A 20,599-nucleotide genomic window follows, 5' to 3' on the forward strand; every position below is an offset into this window, starting at 1 on the left:
GGTGATTAGCTTAGCTTAACATGAAAGCAGGGGGTAACAGTGCGCTAATGAACATTCTGTAACTTGTTTGTTTAATTTGTACAAACAGAAACAATTTGTGGTTTCACATGGAGTTATGTACTATAACTAGAGTCTTGTCATGTAACTTTGTTAAAAGGAGTGCTATACATATAAAGAATTATTATATTGGTCTCTGTTGGTTGTCTGGTAAGACTCCAGGAAGTCACTGCACCCAGCCACTGGTCTCCAAGAAATGTCATACATTTCAGTTTGTGTACAAATTAAACAAACAAGATACAATATTAGTAAGAATAGCAAGAACTTTGGACAGAGCCAGGCTAGCTGTTTCCCCCTGCTTCCAATCTTTATGCTAAGCTATGCTAATCACCTGCTAGCTGTAGCTTCATATTTAATGGACAGATATTAGACTGGAGAGACTGGTATCAATCTTCTCATCTAAGTCTCAGCAAGAAAGCAAGTAAGTGTATTAACCAAAATGCTGAACTATACCTTTAACCTAACTCTAACTTAACATTGACAAGAAGTCTTAAAAGTGCCATTGATGAAATCATAACACTGTCTCCATGACAAATGAGCAAACTCCATCTGCTGATGAACACCATGTTATATGCTTGAAAACTCTGACAAAAGCATAGTAATATTATAGTAAATAGTAAAAGTCGAACTTAAGGTGGAAATGTTTTGTCAAGTTGAATGAGTTATGTAATTATATGATGGAATTTCAACCCAAAAAAGGAAACCATTTCCAGTGTCAAGACAAAAATATAATGCCAAAAAATGTTTTTTGCTCTGTTCAAAATCAAACTTTCAGATACTGTCAGTGTGGTTATTGCTTTATTCATTTTTTTTCAGATATTGATGAGTGCACAACCGGCACACACAACTGCTCATATGGACAGAACTGCTATAACCTGCAAGGAGGCTTTAAATGTCTCTCCTTTGACTGCCCTCACAACTACAAGAAGGTGTCAGACACGTGAGTCAAGGTTTTTTTTCTCAAAACAGCAACTTTCCCCTTGGTTGCATCTGGGTATTCCTTATTTTGGGATATTTATTGGTGAACAGTCTCTGCTCACTGTATATGTTAAGGTCATTTTGCTACACCCCGGGCAGTTATATCCTGATGTACTGACCCTTTCAGCACTGACCTGTGTCCATGGGTTTTTTCGATAGATTTTCCTCCACTGTAGATCCTGTCTGCCCGTCCTCCTCTAATGAGAAATACCATACATCCATGTCCTTGCAGTGCAGTGTGCTGCGCAGAAGGTCCTTATTAGCTGTGAACCTATGGCAGATACTGAGGCTGGCTAGTAACTGAACATGACTCCCATTGAGCGGCACGATGAAGTCAGATGACTTTGATCAGCCGGTGCTTCCCAGGGCCGTCTCTGCAGCTCTCCCTGCTCTGCGCTCCAGTGGACAGAAACAGCACACAGACCAGTTAGCCCACAAGGCATATCTTATCAGTGTCATCAAAAGATACCTTATTAACCCGAGTGTGACGTGGCCTGGCTTGGCATGGGGAGACATCTTTCATTCATGAGTAGACCTGGCAGTGGCTAAGATTAAAATGTCTCCTGGTATGCCTTCAGTGCCACCCTGTGATTCATTGGAGCACGGTACAAGACAGTTTTGTTTTGGCATGAGCTGTGCACATTTTATGGTGCACTATACCAAGCTTTACTCCAGGCTGTATATTCTTCTGTGTGATAAGCAGATAAGCAGTCACAGAACATCAGAATAGAGACTGGAAAAACACTGCAAGTGTCCATCTGAGGACGCCAGCTTTCTTTATTGGCATAGTATGATTTTTTGGCCACTTAGGGGCAGTGGAACAAGCTGAAAACATAACATCTGACATATTATCACTTTAAAACTTTGTTGTAGCAAAGGGTTAGCAAACAGTTGCCTATTTATGTATCCACATTAGCATACATATTAGCATCCATTTGGATTCATGTCTTTGTCCATTTGACACATGTAAGTCCAATATTTACTCACTTTTTAGCACTGTTTTGGTCTCCACCAGTGCTTGAAATAATTATCTTACTATCTTATTGCCAGCTAAATGCTGCACTATGTTCACAAGCTAGTTGTTAATTCTGTCCATCTGTCGTGCTGTACAGCTACCATACAATCATTTAGATTTGTGATGTGTGCTGACAGATTAAGCCTCAATGATACAAGGTATGAAAAGCAAAAATAGCTATTTATTTACTTAATTTTGAACTAACAAATGAGATCATAAAAAAAGGAAAACTACAGAAAATAATTTGGAAAAAAATAAGGCCCTTTAACTTACTGTAAATTGAGGTCTGCCAAAGCCCCATGTTTAAAATTTTCATAATAATATAGCCATGTTAATATGAAGAAATATAGATTTGTAATGCATGCATGTAATGCATCCTGTGCTGTGCTAATGGACAAGGGAAATGTTAAAACTGAGTGAGTGACCAGGCAAGGTTCTTTCAGAGAGGGCCGCTGCTGCTGCCTCTGTTTTTCCAGTATGAACAAGATGTCAGCCATGCCAGGAGAGAACATGGAGGACTGTAACTGCCCGATTTGCATCTCTGCCCGATCTTTGACAGCTACGTATGGCAACTCCATTTGGACAAACAACATTAGAGTTGACTTTAACAGTCCTCTGTCACTGCTCAATAACTACTGTACTACTACATCAACAAAAATGAAAAGTTTCGAGTATTATCAGCTTCTGAGAGATTACATCTCCCCAGCCTATCCACCCCCACCTATCCATCCATAAGGCTAGAGTGCTTCAGATCACACCTATTGAACTACATTGTACTGTATAGTACTGTACTGTATTGAACTACAACTCTTTGTCTCTATTTCTAAGATAACAACGAACAAAAAAGCTATTAAGACCTCTCAAATAATCAGGAAATTACTTTGTGATAAAAATAAATAATATGCAAAATATATGTTTAAGTTTACATCTCTCTTGTACAGATTACGCTGTTTATACTTGTGCATGTGCAACACAGATCAGGCAGTGACAAAACTCAACTCTAATGTTGTTTGTCCAAGTGGTGTTGCCGTACTTAGCTGTCCAAGATGGTGGACCCACTTGCACATGTTTGGTGCAGATCGGGCAGCGATGCAAATCGGGCAGTGACGAGGACTATCTGCAGCTGCCATCTTTTAAAAAATCTTAAAAACTTTCAATCACAGAAACCACACCGAGAAAAATCATGCAGGAACTAATTTTACTGCTATCAGTTCTACACCTCTTCATCAGCGGTGAACAAACATATCAATTAAAAATGAACAATGTCAGAGAAACATCAGCGTCACATCTGATTATTCGGTGTGGACCAGTAAATAATGTTAACGATATTAGTTAGCTTAACCTTGCTATATTAATGGTGTGAGTTCTAACCATTTCCATTTCATTGGGATCACCTTTATTGGATAGCTGATAAAGTAGTACAGATGTAAGAAACAAGGGAAGAGAGAGATGTGATATGCAACACAGGCCCCCGGCTGAAACTGAACTGGGACATGGTTAGATTAAATGTGGTTAGCAGCGACCTACAGAGTACAGCACAGGTCATTAGTAGGATTGTATGCAGCCGGTAGCTGTGACAGTAGGGTTGTAGCACTCTCATTGGCTGGGCTAAAAGACAATAACACAAGCAGGATACTCAAAAATGCATCATTTGGTACAGTGAAACTATGTTACCAATGACACAGAGTTGAATGATTAAGTTTGGAGATTACCGAGTATTTTGTATAGATACATGCTTTTTAAAAATTTTTTATTGAACTCCCTTATTTATATTGTTTGGATAATTCTGTACAACTGCATGCTGCAGAATCAATAAAAAAGACACTGTTACTTTTCAAAGCTCAGAAGGCACTTCGCTGCTGAAATGCCAGTAGAGAAATGTAATCGCTGCATAACCATCATCCTAAAGTGCTCATGCTACCTTTACAAATTACTATTATACTTGTTGTCTCAGTTTAGAGTGTGTAGGCAGCAAAATACGTTTTTCACAGTAAAATGCATTCACAAAAAGTTTTTCTGTTCCAAGAGAGTTTAGAACATTTGCATCCAATTACTTTCTCACTCACCCACCCTCTTCCTCTCCTTGTCTGTCTATGTCAATCTGGGTTTCAGACGCTGTGAGCGGATCAGCTGTCCCAGCAACTCCTTAGATTGTCAGAACTCCCCCGTTCGCATCACGTACTACCAGCTCAGCTTCCAGACCAACATCATCATTCCTGCACAGATCTTCCGAATAGGACCTTCCCCCGCCTACTCGGGTGACCACATAGTCATCAGCATCATTAAGGGCAACGAGGAGGGCTACTTCAGCACCCGCAAGCTGAACAGCTTCACAGGCGCTGTCTACCTGAAGAGACAAGTCCGAGAGCCCAAAGACTTCCTGATAGATGTTGAGATGAAGCTGCTCAGGCAGGGGACATTCACCTCGTTCCTCGCCAGGATCTATGTCTTCATCACATCCAGCACTATGTAACAGCAGAGAGAAACAGAGAAGGACTGGACATTTCATATGGTGCTAAACTTTCATATGTGCAGACTGCCCTCCAACAATCAAGCATTAATCAAGAAAATTGTAAAATGTTGCCAAAGAACTTGCTGTTTGCTTTTCTGTCTCAGTCTTTGGCAGGTTGGTGATTCAATCAAGCTGTCAGACATTTTGCAGACTTTAATGACAATCATATTTTGTGACAAACTTTGTATTTGTATTTACCAAAGTATTTTTCAGCTTGACTCTTGCTAACATAATTAAGCTTTTATGCACCACCGTTGCTAGGGTTGACTCAGGCAGTTTGTTTGTATGGATAGTGGCAAGGTGCTGCAGGGGTCACTGCACAAGTCTGAGCTGGTGGTTTGTGCTCTGCTTTACTCTCTTTTAGACTCTTGTTCTTTGACCTCCCCCTATGTAAATGTTAATTTTTATGAGAATTATTCATGAAAATGTCTGAAGAAACCTTTGCAGCACTAGAAGTTAAGGGCACTTGTCTCATAAGGAGCCCCGAAGCTGACAAAATGTACTAAAAGCCTATCAGACGAGTCAAAACTCAACTGAACTGAATACATCAAACAATAAAATTGTTAGTTAAATAATTAAAATGGAGTGTAAAAGGAAATAGAAAGCCTTTTCCTTTAACCTCCAAACAGTTGGTAAAAAAGAAAATGCTTTTTTCCCTTAACCACCAATCAGTGGATAAAATAAATTAAAACTTCATTTATTTTGCTCTATTAAATATATTTTTTTCTAGCTCATTTTTATTTTTAAACTACATAGTTTTCCCTTTTTCTTTCACCATTTATTAATTTATGTTTTTTTTGTTTTGGTTTTTGTTCCTTTTGTTCCTTCCTATGTTCCATGCAACACTGACTATTTTCCTCGTCCTTATGTGACAATGAGATGGGCATGTCCATGTACATACAGATCATGGATTGGAGTCCAGTGTGTGTGTGTGTGTGTGTGTGTGTGTGTGTGTGTGTGTGTGTGTGTGTGTGTGTGTGTGTGTGTGTGTGTTTGCTAAATACAAAAAAACCATAAATCTTATATTTCCTTTAAACTATATTTTAATTAGTTAAGCAACATGTTTTTTGTTGATGTATTCACTTATTTTTTTTAATTCACTTTTGTCTGTTTTGGGACTCCACATAAATACCCAATTTCTTTAACATGGTTAAAAAAAAGTAGCAGATGCTTCAAATAATACATTTTATCTACATTTGGTGTATATTATTTTTTTTAAAAGATGTGATCTGATGAAATGTAATTGTTGAAATTCAGTGCAAAACACACTAGGAAACATTAACAAGTCATGTATGGTCATTTACAGCACTGAGAATATTAATGTAGTGTTACTGTTGATCATGTTATTATTAAGTGTCATATTAAGTGTCATATTCTTTCCTTATTATTGGACATATCTTTCTATGTTACTGTGTTGTAATTATCTCAGGGTAAAAATCACGCAATCTTGTACTCATTAGACAAATTCCTGTGTAGTCTACAGGAATGAATCAGTCTGCTGGCATCACACAGCATGTACAGTTTCAGCCGCCACACAACATTTATATCTGTAAACCAATAAATCAATAAATGATTATCAATTTCTCAATAAAAGTACAGATTAAATTCTAGCACAGTGTCAGAGTCAGTTTTTCCACATCAATGCATGCTGCACACGTCTCTGTGTTGTTACTATTTCCATCCTGAGTGAACAGTGAGCCAACATCCCCACCTACTGGTGAGAAGTGTCACCAGCTGATAGACTTCTGTGTTAAAGTAAATGAAAACTTATTTATTTTCTTCTTAGTACAGCAACATTTTAATATAGATGTTATTTTGAATATAAACTGGTTCACACCAAGTCTGAGAAGTCCTTATCTTTACTGTTTTTCCTGCTTTATCTTAACTCCTATAACACACATTTAGTATGAGTTACACCCTGGAAAGGGTGTGCTTTGCTACCACAGCCTATTAATATACGCTGCACATTTCAACAGATCTCGACTGGAAAGTAGGGTGGGTGAATCTATCACAGGTCACCATGTAAATAAACACCACTGTCTGACCAATACAAGGTTGTGGAGGATAATATCAACACACATATTTTTGGGATGACACTATAGATGGCTGAAAACCAACATTAAGTGTCCTTGTCATAGATTATCCATAAGTCTGAACTCAGGTTTGAACAGATATTCCCACATTTGGTGTTTTGATGATGGTGATGGAGAGCAATGTCTAACATGTCCCAAAAATCGTCATATCTGCAGTGAACAACGTGTTTATGTGTTTAGCTAATATCTGTTTTGTTGTTGTTTTTTTCCTAAGGCCTGCAGTGGTATTTTCACAAAGCAGCATTAACAGATTTTTTGGCCACTTGGGCGCAACAGAATAATACAAAACTGACATATTAACACCTTATAAAATTGCCTGTTTACACATTTAGTAGACATGGGGAGTCATGGCCACATGATGTATTATTCACTCTATTCATTCTATTTTCTACCTCTGCTTTGGTCTCCACCAACTCTTGACAAAAATATGTCTATTTAGCTGCTAAATGCTCCACTATGATCACCAGCTAGTCGCCTACCTGGTCTGTCAGCTGTTTGGCGCTGGGCAAATGTTAAATGTTGAAAACAGCTGCTGCTGGAAACAAGTTTAAGGGTAATAAGCCCAAAACAGCGAGCTAAAGGGTGATACAATTCTCAGTAATTCTCTTTGGGATTGTCATTACAAGTGAACTCTTTCACATCAGTCTTTTGGTCCACTGATGATACAGAAATATTGATTATGGCAACAATTCATGAAAACATACAAATAAAACACCTATCTGTAGTGAAGCTTCTGCTTGCTAGTGCAGCTTTTATGTACTGTACCTGTTGCTTTTTATTCATGGTAGCTTAAATGCAGTGAAGCAACAGAAAGACAATTTTGAATACCTGAGATGGTTAGAGGTCCAAGAGGCCAGAGCTTTTATTTAGCAACCCACACACACATTCGCTTTCTTTTTCACCCCCGATACGCTTAGTGGATCGACTTGGTTCAAAATTGAAAAACACACCAACCGCAAGCCATATGTCTTATCTTCTTTCAAATATCTAAAGGGGTTATACTGCACTGTTTTGATTTTGCCTCCATCTTTGGTGCTCAGTACTCATTGCTGTAAATAAACAAAATACAATACATCTGTCGGTCAGTGTGACCAGTAGCACATCTCTTCCTGTGAGGAACAATCTACCAGACTGTAATCAAATATTGTTGATGGAATATGATGAAGTTATAACAATTGAAATTTAGGAAAATGTAAAAGCATCTGGAAACAGGATATTTGTCACAAGAATTAGTGGTCCATTTGGCTCACAGTCTTCTGTATGACGTGATGATACAGGGTTTGTTCAGGAAACTGCCCAGCCAGTGAAGCAGTGACACTGGTCTGCACTGGGTGGCCTCTTTCCTCTCTGCTGAAGCCCAAACACATCCGGCTATTGAGGTGGCGTCCCACACATGCAGGGGTGTGATCTCTGATTATCTGTCTTGACTTCAAAGGGTTACCAAGACAACAAGATATATGTGACAAGACTTCCAGTAACATTGTTCTGCTAACGCCTTAAATGCCAACAGTTCATCACGTCTCACTGCACTGCTTGCGCCCTGCTGTCATCATTGGTTTAACTACTATCAGGCGTTAGCAGAATAATGTTACTGGAAGTCTGCTTATAAAGTTATTGTATAATTACATAACTTACAAAATAGGATGTTTTTCTTAAACTTCATTCAGATATTAGTTTTATCACCAGCCTTAAAAGAATAAGGCTTGTACTATCCATGTTTCTCCTATTGTCAATAAGCCCAATGAAAAAAAACAAAGTTTTTTGTAATTTATTAATAATACATTTCTAAAACTTCAGCAGCAGCAGCTTCTTCACACTGTCTGTGACTCTAAAACCTATATGTTTCTATTGAAGACATCAATCCTTAAAGCAACTATAATAAATATTTTGTATAATAGCAATATTTGAATTGACAATGTGTAATGTGTCAGCTCATTGTTTAGCTGTTCAGCTGTAACCTTACTGTTTTGGTTCACAGTGAACACAGTGGAGCATTTAGCAGCTAAAGAGACAGATATTTCCCTCAGGAGTTGGTAATGAGCAAAATCAGAGCTAAAGGAGAGTGAATATTGGACTTGTCACTGTCACCTGTCACTGCATGTCACTCAGGGAGTTATGAAGCTATAGATGCTCAGGAGTCAGGGATTTCAATTCCTGTCTTGCATTATATTGTTCTGGGTTGATTACAGAATAAAAATCATATTTATTTGTGTGAATTATAACAAACAGCAAAGTTTTATTGGGTTTTCTTGGACTTGGTCTCATGGAGGTAGCAAAAACAGCAGAACTGTATTTCATTTATTTGCTGCTGATGTCATGTTTGGAAGTAATCCTGGAACAGAAAAATAAGAGTTACAGTAAATCAGGGTTACAGCTAGCAAATACAGTGATGTATTTGTTTGCTGATAATGCCTTAAACTATATTAGCCACTTAGTGTTTTCTCTGTTTTTGGTTCTGTGCTGATAATACAAATAAAAAGTCTGTAATACCTGCAGCAAAATTTTTATTTTTATATGAATCCCATAAAACTGAAGAGTGTGGCAGATGATCCCACTGTACAGAGCTGTCAGCTACTGAAAGATTGGTTTAATTAGTCAGATGTTATTGGAAGGTTTTACAATAGTATCTCATACTGGTTATAAATGTATACAGTATGTGGAATATAAATGTTGATAGACAGGATATGACAGCCCATAAGGATAAAATTCTGGGTGGAAGACAGTCTCCTTGTAGAAATGTGGCAGCAAGGTTGAACAGCGCACCCTTGAAAAAGCCACATCAGTAAAACTCTGATAAAAGCGAAGAGCTTAGGCAATGAAATGAAAGCAATGTGTTACAGAAAGTGATCAGTGACCCTGACGCTGAGCATTCAGGCCGCCTGGCTTTGATCTGACTGTAAATGGAGATGTGAAGAAAGTGGAGCTCAGCTTTTACTGGTGGATGGTGAAGTAGTTGGGAGCAGAAGCTCTGTGCTGGGCTGATTTTACTTCAAACAGCTGCAGGCTGTGAGGGCAGTTTAGTAAATGAACTCCAGCACCACGCTTCACTGCATCAGACTGTATGCTAACCAATACCTGCTAGAGTACACCCAAACCAAAAATGGATAGAGAGATGGATAGCTAGGTAGAAGTTAGATATTCACACACTACTCAACAAGATTGTATAAAAAGTGATTAAATATGTCTCATATCATGATAGGCATTGTTTCACTATCAGGCACTGTTTCTTATATAGCAACATACAGGCCATACCTCTTATTTAGTAACACCTAGTTATGTAACAAACTCAACCTCAATATTTTTCGTATTATCTTGACAAATCAGTGTACATAAAACATGCACACACACAAACACCCATCTTCTGTCCTCAACCAAATGAAACTTAAACATGTAAACGTTCAGCTGAAGCTAGCATGACTCTTCAGCAGTTTGTGATATATATACATCAAGTGGTTATTTTCCAATATTGCGATTGCAATAACGTCTTTTTGGTATGAAATTTCTCCTTTTGCCTTCATGGACGCTGTCCTCTTGAGCCACAACAGAGGGAGAGAAGTGGGAATTTGGTGCTAATATGATACTTGATTTAACCACTGCTGAAGCCTCTTACTAGGTTTAACTGAAATGAAGGATTTATTTTTGCAGAAAACAAAGTATACTTACATTGAAATAGCTCTTTACCGCTGCTGTCAAAGTTCATGATGGTTAAACTTTTTCATCTTGTCGCCACACTTCACCATGTGACCATGGCAACCACAGAAACGATACAGGAGATGATTTTACTGGTGTGTGAGTTTCCTTAAGTGTTCACCTCTTCACCAGCAAAGAACACACAGATCAATGAAGAGAAACATATTAGAGCCACATAAGCTTAAAGTCTGATTATCTGACCTGGGACGATAAACAATGTTTTTGATACTAGTTCGCAAAACTTATTATCCATTACTCACCATTTCCTCCTTTTTAAGTCACACCCCACTCTTAGCGGCGTGATGAGTTTGAGCCTGTGGTGAAGCCTACAGGCTGTTAGGATCAGAGGTAGTCGCCGAATCAAAACACAGAAAATCGTTGTTGCCAGGTGACGGCCACTGTGGACAGGAGAAACAATTACAGCAACCAATAACTTTTTTAATGTGCATGTCAGTATTTTTTAAGATACAGTTGGAAAAAATGTGAACTTATCCTTTAAAGCATCCCAGTGGGACTCCCTTACATGGCTGGCCAAAACCAGTCACATCATGGACTGGGAAAAGGTCAAAGGTCATCGACCAGGAGTCCAACTCCATGACTACTGAGTAAACTCCATCTGCTGAAGAAGAAGAAGAAGAAGAAGAAGAAGAAGAAGAAGAAGAAGAAGAAGAAGAAGAAGAAGAAGAAGAGATTTGGTTGTAAGTTCAAAAAAAAAACTTGTCAAGAACTTGAACAGTTTGATCAGGTTACATGCTGTACATGCTGGAGAGAAGCAAATATTTCATTAATCCACAAAACCACTGAAAAAATAAACAGTCCACAAACCTGCTGTATGTCTCTGTATGTCTAGAGTATGTCTCTGGCAACTAAAAATTTAGATACTAAACTAAATACTAAAAAGTATTCAAGAAGTCCTTCATCCCAAGTACCAGCTGCATTCTTACCTCTGAAAAGTGACAGATGAGAATTAAGCCACAGACATGACATGAACTGTTTTTAATGTGTAATGTGACCTTGTCTCTGTGTTTGTTATACTGACTGCTTTGCTGTCTCTTTCTTGTAAGAATCATGTGTAGTGCGTCTTCAGGCTTCGGTGAGCTGAAGACAATTTGCACCCTGGTGGACAATAAAGTTACACTCTATTCTATTCTATTCTATTCTATTCTATTCTATTCTATTCTATTCTATTCTACTCTACTCTGTTCTAACACAGGTTACAATTGATAGTTACTGCATTAAAAGTACCTTCAGGTGGTGGGTAAGTGAAAGTCACAGGGACAGTTTCTTAAGTAGAACTTGTTAACTTTCATGTTCACTGCAACCTGAGGACAACAAAACACAGATAATAAACATGATACATCACTTGCAACCTAAACAGTTACTAAACAGTAACGCTTCAGGAAAGGTGCGCAGTGTTATGAAGTTTCCAATCTACACAAAAATAAACATATTTTAGAATATAAAACAAATATAGTTACCATTTATTAAATTATAGAAATCATCCCAATAAAAATGCTAAAATAAGGTAATCTACAAAATAAATCTTTACAAAAATATGTTTAATTTTACACACTTGTAATCCATATTTCCCAAACTTTCCTCCCTCACATTACTTTTCATCTTAAAAAGTGATACTACTGTTTGCAGTTTACATGTTTGGCAAATTCTATAAAAGTCTGTTTTACTGTCATCCATCATTTCATTTTTAAAATGTATATTTGTACATTGATGATTTCTTTTTTGCCAACTGAATTCTGTTGCTTTTGTTGTTATAATAAAATGCAAGACTCAAATAGTTTTTGTCAGTGTCAAATATTCAGCCAAAATCTGGTTAATGAGGCTCACAAGTAAATATCAGCATATTGTAACCTGAGCAGAATCTACAACATCAGACATTTAACCGATCATATTAGATTTTCTGTAGCTGAAATCTCAACCTTGGAATGACAAAAATTATATTTTCATGTCTGATGTCATGGAAATATTGCATAATGAAACCAATAGAAAGAGCTCAGTCACGTTCTTAAACTTTGTGGTGACCCCAGTCAGTGAGCAGCAGTTTGACAGTAGAGGGCAGCAGACTGCACCAATCCTACTGCACTAGTACGTTGTTGAAAGAATGTACATTTGCACAATACACTTGCGTAACCTGTCTGAGCTTCAGCACATCAAATACATGCCTACATTTTCCATTCCAGCACATGTGAGCACAAACACATTCCCATTCTTCTCACAGGGGGCTTCCTCAATACAGAACCACACCACTGATTCCAACTGACTGGTGTGTTCAATCACCTTCCCAGGGTAATAATGTGTCAATCCAAGCTATTAGTGGATGTTATCATGCAGACTTCCATGAAATCATGAGTCAGCTTTTCCATGGATAAATGTGATGTGTTTCTTCCAAAGCAGAGGCAGAGACTCCCTTTGTGACGGCAACGCCAGGTCCTGTTGGGGTACCAGTCTGTGAGGCCTGTGTATACCTAACAAAACCCACTGAGGAATCGAAAAGCTTCAGTTTGCGTAAGATCTTCATTTTATTTACCACATGGCGTACCTTGTAATTGTCGGCACACTCACGATTAGTCATCGAGATTTCCCAGTTTTAATGGGTTTTGGAATGCTCCTTGATGTGACAAGCAGAGTCTCATTTTGATTAATTCTTCTTTGTCATAACTGCAATCATGATGAAATGCTATTTCATGTGATGGAGTATTTTTCTTGGAGAGGCCCGTTATGGAAAATTACCCCTCATTTTTATCATAATTGCTCCCACCGCTCCTCTTAATTATACAGTATATGTGGAAAGGTACACAGATTAAAAAATGCAGTTATTTAAAAATAGATAACATGAAAGATAAGATTTGCATTTCTGGTTTAAAACACTAAAGTGTAGCATGTGTGGCATTCACTGATGGAAAATCTGATGTGTTAGAGGAATCAGGTTAAATATTATATATATTTTTGTCATATCCAGTCAGGTCAAACATATTTGCCTGAAGCAATAATACAAATGCAGCACAGTCTGACTGGATTTTACATGAGTTTGAATTGACTCTTCCTCCACCTCCACCTCCACCTCCACACAGTGATGGAGGGAGGATGTCCAGGAGTAGTGGACAAAAACAGACAATAACCATGTATAGATAAAAACTTTTTTACAGCATCAGTGTGTCTTTCTGTACATACTGTCAACTTACCCCTATCCATGTTTTCAGCTGAAAATCCTACCTATCCATGATAGTCTGTATATGGTGTTTAGGAGGCTTTTTTAAAGAGCAATATTGAAAAAACTAGACTGGATACATAGATTTGATGTTTTGATGAGCAATAACATTTAACTTGAATATCAGCAAGCAGTGTCAGCTAATGGCAGCTTCAGTAATCAAAAACATATCAGACTGTTTGAAGCAAAAAGCATTTCAAGTGACTAGCAAGTAAAAGCTAAAAAAGTAAAGTTAGCTTGTCTCACCTTCAGAGTTTCATCTCTGTATTCTACTCCTGTATAAACTAAAAAACAAGGCATGATGAGAGTACCACTGGATGTTTGTTAAATGTTGGCAAATTTGATACTGTGGTGAGCTAATATTAGCTATTAGCTGAAAATACAACACTGACTGTTGAGTTGTAATGGTGAACGTGCTAGCAAACAACAGTCAGTCATCATTCATTTCAAGTCATGTTTCTGTCCACCTGATAAATGTATGTTTAATATTCATTCTCCTTTTAGTTCTGTTTTGTTCTCCACCAGCGGCTGATGAAACATTTGGCATTGTAGCTACTAAATGCTCCACTGTGTTCACCAGCTAATCACTCACTCTGTCTGCTGGGCAGTGGGTTTATCAGAGTTTTTCTGCAAAAAAATAAAATAACAAACAACAACAACAAAACAAAACAAAACAATGATGCTACTGGATATGAGGTTGATGAGAGCAATGTGACTGAACTCAAACATTACAGGCTGTACAATGAAAACAATAAGCTGAAAGACACTAAAACGCTCCATAGAGCTGAGGGGAACTGCAGAGTTCTCAATGGATTTGTCACTACAAGCCCTTTCACATTATGCATGTCATTTGATCTGTTGTTAATTTATAATAAACAATAAATAATAAAATATTGCTTAGTGCAACTTTCATTACATAAAATGTTGCCTTCCTGTCTCACTCATGGATCTATTCAGAAAACTGTATACTCAACACCAATGTAGTGCCTCCCATTGTCACCCAGTGCAAATAACAAAAACCTTTTTCTCCTTCTGGTTTTGTGATATTAAATCTCAATGGTTTATAAGGTCATAGTAAGTATGAGTAAGAGTAATTGACATTCCTGACCATTTGAGACCTCCACGTTAACAATTTTAATGGTGGTTTATCAGAAAAATGCTTTTTGGACTGCAGCTCAACTCATTGCACTGTATCCTGCTCTCTTAATACATCCATAGTCCAACTTCACATTAGTACTGATATTTTTCAGAGTCTTTCAAATGTTGCAATAACATGGGGCCAGAGGATATTAAAGCATTTGCCGAGAAGATACAGAGCCAGTCCAGCTTTGGCTGTTTAGAAAACTTGAAATCTCAGCTGCAATTGAAGAAACAAGTGACTGGCATTGATCAGAAATATATGAATACAAATTATGATCAAGATCCAATGAAAATATAACTAATTTCACCTTTAAATTGACACATCCTAAAGGCTTTGCATTTCTGTGCTTCATAAACATGCCACACTGAAAGGAGTGGAACATGTAAAGCCCTGTCTGTTAACTGATTAGGTATCGTGTGAACCAAGAGGAATGAGCGCCAATACATTATGTACATGGATATATGACCAGAGGAAGGGAGAGACTTTCCCTGACATACCAAGCACTGACTTTCCCTACGGCACTGACAGTTAAAAAGAGGGGAAAAGACTTGAAAGCTCACTCCATCATACCTTAACATACTTGTTTCCGGCCTTCAGGGAACCTGGTTGACATGTAGCTTATCATTGTTTGGTTCAGCTTCATGTTTTTCACATGAACAGAATTCTGCCTATTGTTAAACTTTCCATGAATAAATACATAACCAAAATAATAAAAAATATAATTTTATATATAATAGACAAATTGATAAACTATGTATCTTTATTACAATAGTGATTACAGTTTTTTTTATTTATGATTTATGTTGACACTTAGTGTTCATTTACTGTTCTCTGATTTAAAGCTGCACTCATCAATGGATCACAATATGTGTGATGGGAAAGGCATTACACAATATATCAGCTAATTGTTTTGGTTTAACACAAATTAACTGTTTTGCTTCAGCCTCTCTGCTCTCATCAACTTCATTTGAGGCATTTAGCAGCTAAAGAGTCAGATATGTTTCTCAGACGTTGGTAGAGACCAAAACAGAGCTAAAAGGAGAATGAATATTGTTTTTACATTCATCAGGTGGCCAGAAATAATGGATATGTAAATTGGCTGACACATTCACAATAACCACTTTATACGTGATAGTATTGTGTTTATAGGTTGTTCTGCTGCCCCCATAAATACAGCTCCAAATAAATGCTAATGTTGCTCTGTGTCTGCCAAAAGTATAAATAGGCAACTATTGCTAACATGTTGGTAAGTTATAAGGTGTTAATATGTCAGTTTTGCGATATTCTGCTGTTCCCAGTGGCCAAAACGCTGTTAATGCAGCGAAAACTGAGTTACAAAGAGAGTGAATACTGGACAAATTTATAATGTGGTAATAGTCAGTAGTGGTAGTAGTCATAGTCAGTTCCACTGCACCCCAACTAGCCAAATAAATTAATTTCTAAAAAAATGATTGCTGCTTTAAAGGATGTTCACAATTTTTCAAGTCTGTCCTAAAATAACAGTCAGGTGATAAAATGAACATTGAAACATGTTTTTCTTGCTGTAATCATTCCTCCTGTTCATACTGAACATTAGAAGATCCCTTCATATTGCACTTACAATATAAGTGATGGGGTACAAACTCTACTACAGTCCTCCTTCTGCGCAAATATGTATTTAAAAGTTTATCTGGAGCTAATATGAAGCTTCAGTCGTGCAAATGATTCAAATCAAGTAGATATCCTTCAACGTTACAGTCTTTTTAGTGCCAAAGTCTCTCTTTTTGTTACTATTCTTCCACCGCAGCTCAACAGGGAAACACTGCCTGAGGAAACACAAAGAGGGAATTTGATGCTAAAAAGACTGCAAATGAGGCATATATCCACTTGATATGACTAACTCAGACTGCTGAAGCCTCATGTAAGCTTCACATCAACTTTTAAATGCATTTTTCCACAAACTGACTATGTGGACACACTGTGGATTTTGGCCTCCATCACTTACATTGAAAGCATATTTGAAGGGGATCTTTTAATAGCCAGTATGAATGAGGAATGATTAATTGAGGAAAACCTGTTTCAGTGTTCATATGGAAACCTGACTGTTGTTTTAAGACAGACTTTTAGAAATTATGAACCTGTCCTTTAAGACTTCTCACCAGTAAAACCAGCGAAATGCCAAAGTTACCTACCAAGCACCCCTATTTTTGTGCATCAGCCTGAAAATAATGTAGCCAAAATAAAAAGGTTACTGTTCATAACTGTGGTCTCATTTGAAAGGCAGCTCTTTAAATTTTACAACCAAAAAGTCAGAATGAGTAAGTGATCCTGAACCAAAGTTACAGAGGCTAAAGTGTCCCCTGGGTGGGACAGTGTCGTTTAACAGCTTAAGGTTCTTTCCGGCAGCAAAAAAGTCAAGTTGGCAAATCAAATTCTAAATCCACTTCACTTGCCTTTGTAACCAGTAAAACAGAAAAAGTATCTACAGAATCAGTTGATTTATTGTTGTGTCTGTATACTGTAGCGACCATATGTTGTTAGACATGGAAAAGTGCATTCCACTGACTTAAAAAAATAGTGCTATTTTGGATTTTAGTGGCTTGACAGGTCATCTTCAAACCCCCATTGTGCTTCATGCAGCCCCACGCTTCTCCCCCTGGCTAAGTGAGAAAAATTACTTTCCTCCAACTCTGAAATGTTTTGCTTCCCAGGTTCACTGAAGAGTAACTGCCTCATAAGAGCCGCTGTAACAGAAACATTCGGAAGTGAGCTCCCCCATATATATCCATAGTGAAGTGTGGTTAGTTTTGTCAAACTACTTTATAAGAGCTACATCATTGTAGGAGCCAAAGAGATTAGAATTGTGTCATGCTGTAAGTGCGTTGTAGTGATGTAATGTGACAGACCTCCAACCTGCACTGTGCCCATATAGGTCAGTGCATTGCATCAAACGAAATGTCTGGCTCAAAGGAAAGATGAATCTTTGTCTTTCATGTGAGGTAATGAAGTTCAGAGCTGAGTGCTGTGTTTGAAGTTGTCCAGCAGTGTGTTTGTTGAGGCTGGGTGGGTTCACGTTTGAGTCAGCCTGGGTGCTGCAGGTCAGCTACACGGAGGGTCGGGTCTGACAGCACGAGCCTTTGTACTCAACAAGTGATGCTCGCACAGGTACGCAATGCTGCTTTGATCCTCAGGTCAGCTAAATCAGACACAGGTCACTCCTGAGCGATGAAGCTCAAAGCTGAGAAAGATATGTTTCAGCCTCTGAGAACAAAGCATCTACAAAGAGGTTGTCATTTTGGATTTCCTTGTATTACTATTACAAGATTTCTTCATTTTTACTTCTAGTGAATTAGGGTCACTAAAACTTCACAAATTTTGGGTGACAACATACTGGCAATAAATCTCCTCTGAAGATATCATATTTAATTCCCTACCTGTGTTATGTCCCATCTCAACATTAAAATATAGTTTCTTTGCTACTTTAAAGCCTTTATGTCTACCATTTTTATGTTATTTTAGCATGTTGCTAATTATTTTGAGAACATAGGTTTCCAATTATAAAAAAGGGATTTTTTTTTATTTATATCAATTTTTAAATCACACACATAGGGGCTTTAAAACTGCATTGTTTTTTCGGCCACTTGGGGGCAGAAGAACAAAGAAATAAACACATACAGTATTTCAAATACATATGCCATATAAAGACGTTGTGGCTAACATGTTGGCAATCGATTGCCTATCAAGCAGACACCAGAGCTGCCAAGTCTCACACTTTGTGAGATTCACACAATTGACACAGATCCCACAATCTCACACCACACATGCCTTTTCTCACGCTAACTTTTCGTCTTTGTGATTTTTAAGCAAAGGAACAGCAGTTGTTTTTTTTTTTTGCAAGTTCAGGCACAGAGTGTGACAAGGTTAAGGCAGCACTTTTCATGGATTGTCCATGAACACACTGATCATCATCTGTTTGAACCAAACGCATTCAACAAGAAATCAACAAGCTGATAATTTATGCAGATACAGATTCTAAATGGATAGACCTGAGAGACTAAAGTGGGGGCTTATATCTTTCTTATCCTATGTTTTGAAGAAAAATATGTGTAATATCTGGAGTGTAGTGTAGTGCTACCTAGGTAGCAAGACCATTTTTTATTTTACAAACAACTCCTTGCTGCTGCTGAAGCAGGGTTGATGAGTGGTGAGACTGAACCACACAGTAGATGTGTCAGAAAACCAAAACAATTCAGTAGAAGAAGCTAAAAGCACTGCAGATCTGAGGGGAACTGCTGTTTGGTGATAAGTATATAGTATTTGGGTCACATGTGACCCATTTTCACATGGTCATTTGACCCATTGTTAATGCAAAAAACATTATTAGGGTAGCTTTAAATCAGGTTCATTTCCTAATCTGTTATTAACACAAACACAGTGATTTAATCTCATTTATCAAACTATATGCAGAACGTATCAAAAGTACATGATTTTATGACAGAAAGTGGAAAATGATTCTCCACCTTGACCTTCAGAGGTGGTCACATTTTTTTGTAAGGCAGCAAGAAACTACAGGTAGCTTGTTAATTACTCACTGCATGCCATGATGAGTGCAGTACAGCTATTATCAGCTCTGTCTCAGCCCCTGGGGCACTGTGGTAATTCCCTCTGCTCTCCTTCCAAAAGCTCGTACATATAATGAGTTTGCTGTGATGATTACAGCCGGGAATTTCTTTTCTGAACACCCTCGTCAATCTGCAGAGGTTTGAAAGCCATGTGATCATTACATCTAAATAGTTTATTCGGTAAAATCTTTCACAGGTGGCTGAAGATGTGCATAAGACATGAAATTCTGAAAAACTATAAACTGTTTTTGATCTCAAATCTCTGTGCAGATGTGTAACTTGGTAAGGATACAAAATACAGCATACATGTGATTAACAGTCCCGTGTTATGACCTAGTTTTTCCAACTGTTATGATGAATGATCTTGTATCTTTTCCTGGTGAGAAACTCATTTGGTCCATGCCCTTATCATGTGTAAATATCAATCAGTGTCCATCAATGACAGAGCAGCAGTATGTAAATATATGGTTCATGCCTTAGGCTTCATGAGTGACCCATTTGAGAATGATTGACCATAAACACACTGCTCAGTACAGTAACAGTTTTCTGTTGGTCATGTTATGACATCAAGACAGCACTCCTCAGGGTGGGGTAGGCATGGTAAGTTTATAGCAGTTCAATAATTAAGTTTCAGTGGATTCAGTTGGATTGGAATTTGATTATAAAAAGAAAGGAAAATCACTCTTGCTATCCTATCCTAAGATGCTGTGTGAGTGCAAGATTGAAACCTTATATATATGCAAATTTCCCGGCACTGAGACACCTCTAAGAGGCTGGCATTTCTGATAAATGAGATAACAAAGTGTTTCAGGAAGGTGTAGGTTGTCCCTTATGGGAGGTGGTTTGTTATTTTTCAGAGAAATGTGTTGTTCCCAGGCCCTCAGTCAGCGCTGTTCCAAAGCAGAGTCTGGAAAATCCATCACCTGCTACTAGCACCAGTTCTATCCCTAATATGGTATAAATAGAAGGAGAAACACCATATCTTGTCTATTTGTAGTCCGAATTATGTGTGGGCTTCTGACCTTACAGTATTATGACCCAGGCTCTGTGGATTGAGGCCTAATCCAGACCAGTATAGTGGTGTATATACAGTATAGTAGTATATAGGCTATATATACAGTACCAGTCAAAAATTTGGACACATCTTCCCATTCCCTTGAATGAGAAAATGTGTTTGACGGTTTATATACTACTAATTACTAATAACTACTCGTTTTTTGAAAGAAACATAATACTGTCCATATTATGATTTTTATCAACAGACCCGCAAAGTTGCACAATATTCA

General features: G+C 37.8%; 1 protein-coding gene across 2 annotated transcripts in view; it reads left to right on the forward strand.

The window, feature by feature from the left end:
• fbln2 (fibulin 2) overlaps window positions 1-6,172 on the forward strand; it is a 78,358-nt gene extending 72,186 nt beyond the window's left edge. For both annotated transcript variants that reach the window (XM_044349534.1, XM_044349535.1), the window contains exons 16-17: window positions 874-997; window positions 4,163-6,172. In XM_044349534.1, the coding sequence (XP_044205469.1) occupies window positions 874-997; window positions 4,163-4,523 (485 nt within the window). In that variant the 3' untranslated portion in view covers window positions 4,524-6,172. The remainder of the gene's footprint in view (window positions 1-873; window positions 998-4,162) is intronic.
• The last annotated feature ends 14,427 nt before the right edge of the window (window positions 6,173-20,599 follow it).

The sequence above is a fragment of the Thunnus albacares genome, chromosome 4 (assembly GCF_914725855.1).
Source record: "Thunnus albacares chromosome 4, fThuAlb1.1, whole genome shotgun sequence".
NCBI classification, from domain to species: domain Eukaryota; kingdom Metazoa; phylum Chordata; class Actinopteri; order Scombriformes; family Scombridae; genus Thunnus; species Thunnus albacares.